Source organism: Portunus trituberculatus, chromosome 8 (genome assembly GCF_017591435.1).
Source record: "Portunus trituberculatus isolate SZX2019 chromosome 8, ASM1759143v1, whole genome shotgun sequence".
Classification (NCBI taxonomy): domain Eukaryota; kingdom Metazoa; phylum Arthropoda; class Malacostraca; order Decapoda; family Portunidae; genus Portunus; species Portunus trituberculatus.
In genome coordinates, this window is record NC_059262.1 from 2,940,001 (window position 1) to 2,945,000 (window position 5,000).

A 5,000-nucleotide genomic window follows, 5' to 3' on the forward strand; every position below is an offset into this window, starting at 1 on the left:
TACCGCGCCTCGCAGAAGCAGTCCGTCAACAGGCACGTCCGCACCGTGCACTCTGACCTGTTCCTGGCGGAGGAGGCGTCCCTTGCCAGGACACCCGCGTCCCTAGCCAATGCTGCCGCTGTTGCCGCCGCCGCCGCTGCCGCCTCCGCCCCTAGACTCGCAGCATACTCCCAGGCCAGGACGGAGAAACTGTAGCTCGCGCCCTCAGGAGGCGATCTCCTGCAGGAGGCGCCGCAGGAAGGCTAGGATGTGGCGGTGTGGTGGTGTGATGGTGTGATGGTGTGAGGACAATGCAGGGTAAGGGCGAGGCAAGGGTTAGCCGTGCCTGGCCTGCTGATGAAGGGCTGACGAAGGAAGTGTGATTTGATGTGTGCTTGCTTGCTTCCTGTGTGTGTGTGTGTGTGTGTGTGTGTGTGTGTGTGTGTGTGTGTACGAGTGCTGGAGAGAAGTGTTAAATGTGATGTGTCCTCCTCCTCCTCCTCCTCCTCCTCCTCCTCCTCCTCCTCCTCCTCCTCCTCCTCCTCCTCCTCCTCCTCCCCATTCAAATTGCTGCTTCTTTGTCATTGTAATGTGTGTGTGTGTGTGTGTGTGTGTGTGTGTGTGTGTGAAATCCGTTGCTTCATCCCAGACTGCTGTTGTTAATTCTTTTTGTAAATAAAAGTGTCATTATATTTATTGTGTTATTATTATTATTATTATTATTATTATTATTATTATTATTATTATTATTATTATTACTACTACTACTACTACTACTACAACTACTACTACTACTACTACTACTACTACTACTACTACTACTACTACTACTACTATTTACACACACACATTTCTGAAGCAGTATAAGAAAACGAGAGAAGAAAACGAGAAATATAAGTAAGAGTATAAGGAAGATGATGACACAGGGACAGAAGGATAAGGGAGAGAACAAATAGTACACGAAAAAAAAAAAAGTATAAGGAAGATAAAAATTCGTAACAGAGACGAAAAAAAAACGTATAAGGAAGAGAACAAGGATGAGTATAAGGGAAAGCATGAGGTAAAGGAAAGGAGCACGGAAGACTAATGAGGAGCAGGAGGAAGAGGAAGAAGAGTATAAGGAGGAAGAGGAGTATAAGGAGGAAGAGGAGTATAAGGAAGAAGAAAAGTTTAAGGAAGAGAAAAAGAAGTATAAAGAGGAGGAGGAAGAGGAGTACAAGGAGAATAAAGCAAAGGAGGAGGAGTATCAGGAAGAATGAGATGGGAAGGTGGAGGAGGAGGAGCGATATGAGGAAGATAAAAAGAGAGCGTGTGTGGAGGACAAGGAAGATGTGGAAGATGGGCGTGAGGAGAAGGAATGTGAGGAAGATGGGCGTGCAGGGGAGAGAGAGAGAGAGAGGGTGGGGTTGGTGAGTGGTGAGGGGTTAGGGTGAGTGGTGAGTGAGGCTGGTCATCTCGTTCTAGGGTCGGTGTTGGCGGCGGGAGATGGTGTGTGGTCTGTGTGGGCGTGTCTTCCGCTCCTCGGTGGATCTGACGCGCCACATCCGCACCCACACCGGGGAGAAGCCCTTCCACTGCCCGCACTGCCCCTACCGCGCCGCCCACAAGAGTAACGTGCAAAGGCACATCCGCACCAGACACTTGCTCCTGCACCAACACCAGCAGGAGGCAAGCCACCCCTGCCTGCCCGCGCCCACGCCCACGGCACTGGATCACCCGCCCTCATAAGTGTGGGCGTGCCGAGGCTGGCCGTGAGTCACCTGGACTCCGGGGAAGGGGCGCACCGCACACCTATGCCTCGGGTTAATTAGCGCTTGTGGTGGTGGTGGTGGTGGTGGTGGTGGTTGTGGTTGTGGTGGTGGTGTGGCAGACACTGATGGGCGGTTGTCTGTTGCAGTGCGGGCGTGGGCCGGGGACGCTGCTGGCTGTGGCTGACGCCTCCCGTCTGGTGGGCTGGGCGGCGCGGGAGGCGGGCGTGGGGACCTCGTCGTCGTCATCGCCGTCGTCGTCGTCGCCGTCGTCTTGGTGTCGCGGCGGCGTGGCGGGTGAGCGGCACTACTCGTGCGGCTACTGCTACTACAGCTCCCGCTCCCGCGTCGACCTGGACAAACACATCAGGACGCACACTGGCGAGAAGCCCTTCAAGTGTCCCTTCTGCGTGTACATGTCCGGCGACAAGAGCAACTTCCGCAGGCACATCCTCGGCGTGCACAAGATCAAGTACGCCGACCTGGGCCCGCACCACCCCCTCACCCTGCCCAACCCAAAGGGCGTGCCCGCCCACTCCCTGCCCAAACTGTCCCCGCCCCAAGTGCCTACCGCCCCCGCCGCGCCACAAGTGCCCCCCGCGTCCTCTGCGTCCAAAGCGCCCCCCTCCTCCCTGCCCGCCGCGCCATACGCCCCCAGCCCCACGCTGCACTCCGCGCCCCAGGGCACACCGTTGCAGGCCGCCCCCATGGAGCGCCTCAGCCCCTCCCCAACACTGATCCCGGGCACCCTGCAGCAGGTGACCCCCGCCCCGCAGCGCCTCGCCGCGTCCCCACCCACGCCCCCCGCGCCCTACCGCACCGACAACACGCACGCCTCGTAGACTTGACAGGGCAGGGCCAGGGGTGTGTACAGTGCCTGTGTGGTGGTGGTGATGGTGGTGGTGGTGGTGGTGACGGGCTGGCGTGTGGTGGTGAATCCTGATGTGGTGGTTTCCTTGCAGCCACGCGGCGGGGCCCTGACAGTGGCGGCGGCGGCGCGGCGTGGACCCTACCCTGGGGGGCTTACAGGACGCGCGCCCCGGCCCCCCGCCCAGAACAGTAGCCGGGGGGCGGAGGGGGGTAAAAAGCCCTTGTTCTGTGAGTGGTGTTCCTACAAGGCCTTCCGGCGCGGCGACATGAACAAACACCTCAGGATACACACCGGCGAGAAGCCCTTCTGGTGCCCCGCCTGTGACTTCAGGTCCGCAGACTCCAGCGCCCTCCACCGCCACGTCAGGGCTCGCCACCACCACCACTACTACCCACAGCACCACCTGCCCCACCAACAACCGCCCCCGCCGCCCCCACCGCAGCAAGGACCCGCCCACATGCTGTAACCACCAACGCACACCCCTCCACCCTCACCACCACCACCTCCACCTCCACCTCCACCTCCTCCTGTGTGTGTGTGTGTGTGTGTGTGTGTGTGTGTGTGTGTGTGTGTGTGTGTGTGTGTGTGTGTGTGTGTGTTTGCTTGTTTTGCCTTTTCACCTCCCCACTCCCTCACATCCCAACTCTAAAGGAGGAGGAGGAGGAGGAAGAGGAAGAGGAAGAGCAAACATTATCAGACCTGTTGGCCCTTAAGAGGCAGTTTGTGATAAGCCCCTCTATCTAATCTAAAGGAAGAGGAGGAGGAGGAGGAGGAGAAGAGGGAAATCTTTTATCTCCTTCAGGAAGTATCTTTTGTACGAAGAGAAATTGGAGAGAAGGGAGGGAAAAGAGGAAAAACATGGACATTGCAGAGAAAGAGGAGGGAAAAAATAGAGGAAACGAGAAAGGGTGTACTGAAACCTCCTCCTCCTCCTCCTCCTCCTCCTCCTCCTCCTCCTCCTCCTCTTCATCTTCATCATCCTTCTTTACTTCCTGAAGAAGTAAGAGGAGGAGGAGGAGGAAGGACAACAAAGGAGAGAAAAAAATGGCGGGAGAGGAATAAAGAGAGAGAGAGAGAGAGAGAGAGAGAGAGAGAGAGAGAGAGAGAGAGAGAAGGGGGGGGAATAGATGGGTGCAGAGAAGAAAGATGAGAGAGAGAGAGAGAGAGAGAGAGAGAGAGAATCTTTCAGTGGGAAAAATAGCGTTATTAACCTGGCTAGAGATACAAGAAGCCTTACGTGATTAGGCCTATAGCACTCTCTCTCTCTCTCTCTCTCTCTCTCTCTCTCTCTCTCTCTCTCTCTCTCTCTCTCTCTCAGGATGAAAGGACATGCTGGCTTAGGGGCGTCTCGCTTCTGAGTAGGAAGGATGGCCTGAAGGAAGAGAGAGAGAGAGAGAGAGAGAGAGAGAGAGAGAGAGAGAGATTGTCCTCTTTATTCCAAAGAACCAAAGAAAACTCGGCCACTTCAAGAGAGAGAGAGAGAGAGAGAGAAGAGAAGAGAAGAGAAGAGAAAAGTTGAGACGCGATGAGATGAGATGAGAGAGAGAGAGAGAGAGAGAGAGAGAGAGAGAGAGAGAGAGAGAGAGAGAAATATATTGCCTTATACGGTATTTGTAAGGATAATCTTTGTTATTGTTGTTATTTTTCTGTGGTGTATAAATAAATAAATAAATAAATAAATAAATAAATAAACACTTCGACTCAACCAAACAAATAAAGAAAAATAACCTACCTGTGAGTTTTCCTTCCTACCTGTCGAGAGAGAGAGAGAGAGAGAGAGAGAGAGAGTATATATTCAAAGGAGGAAAAGAAAGATAATTTGTGATGTCATGAATCAGCAAACACACACACACACACACACACACACACACACACACACACACACACACACACACACACACACACACACACACACACATCTCAATTTGTACCTCTGCAAGAACGAGGAAGAGGAAGAGGAGGAGGAAGAGAAGGAGGTAGAGGAGGAACAAGAGCAGGAAGAAGAGGAGGAGGAAATGCGAGAGAAGGAAGAACACGTGTCACTTCTGGAGGAGGAGGAGGAGGAGGAGGGTCTTGCAAATGAGAGAGCGAGTGGAAGAGGAGGAGGAAGAGGAAACAAGAGAAAGGAAGAGAAAGAAAGCTCCATAATGGGATAAACTGGAGAGAGAGAGAGAGAGAGAGAGAGAGAGAGAGAGAGAGAGCATAGATAAACACGCTAGAACGAAAGAGAGAAAAAAGGATAATACACACACACACACACACACACACACACACACACACACACAGAGAGAAAGAGAGAGGGGAGGGGAAAGCAAAGAGACGAGAAATCACGCAAGAATCAGAAAAAAAAAATGAAAAAAAAAGCAGAATAAACACAAAATGAGAGAGAGAGAGAGAGAGAG

General features: G+C 53.4%; 1 protein-coding gene across 8 annotated transcripts in view; it reads left to right on the top strand.

Annotated features, from left to right (window-relative positions):
• LOC123500485 (longitudinals lacking protein, isoforms A/B/D/L-like) overlaps positions 1 to 5,000 on the top strand; it is an 80,123-nt gene that overhangs the window by 39,782 nt on the left and 35,341 nt on the right. Inside the window, exon 5 of one of the 8 annotated variants that reach the window (XM_045249199.1) lies at positions 1,877 to 3,450. The exons of 5 other annotated variants lie outside the window; for them this stretch is intronic. In XM_045249199.1, the coding sequence (XP_045105134.1) occupies positions 1,877 to 2,569 (693 nt within the window). In that variant the 3' untranslated portion in view covers positions 2,570 to 3,450. Of the gene's footprint in view, positions 535 to 1,876; positions 3,451 to 5,000 lie in introns of those variants that run through there. 2 more of the 8 variants (XM_045249237.1, XM_045249217.1) reach the window with 2 other exon arrangements.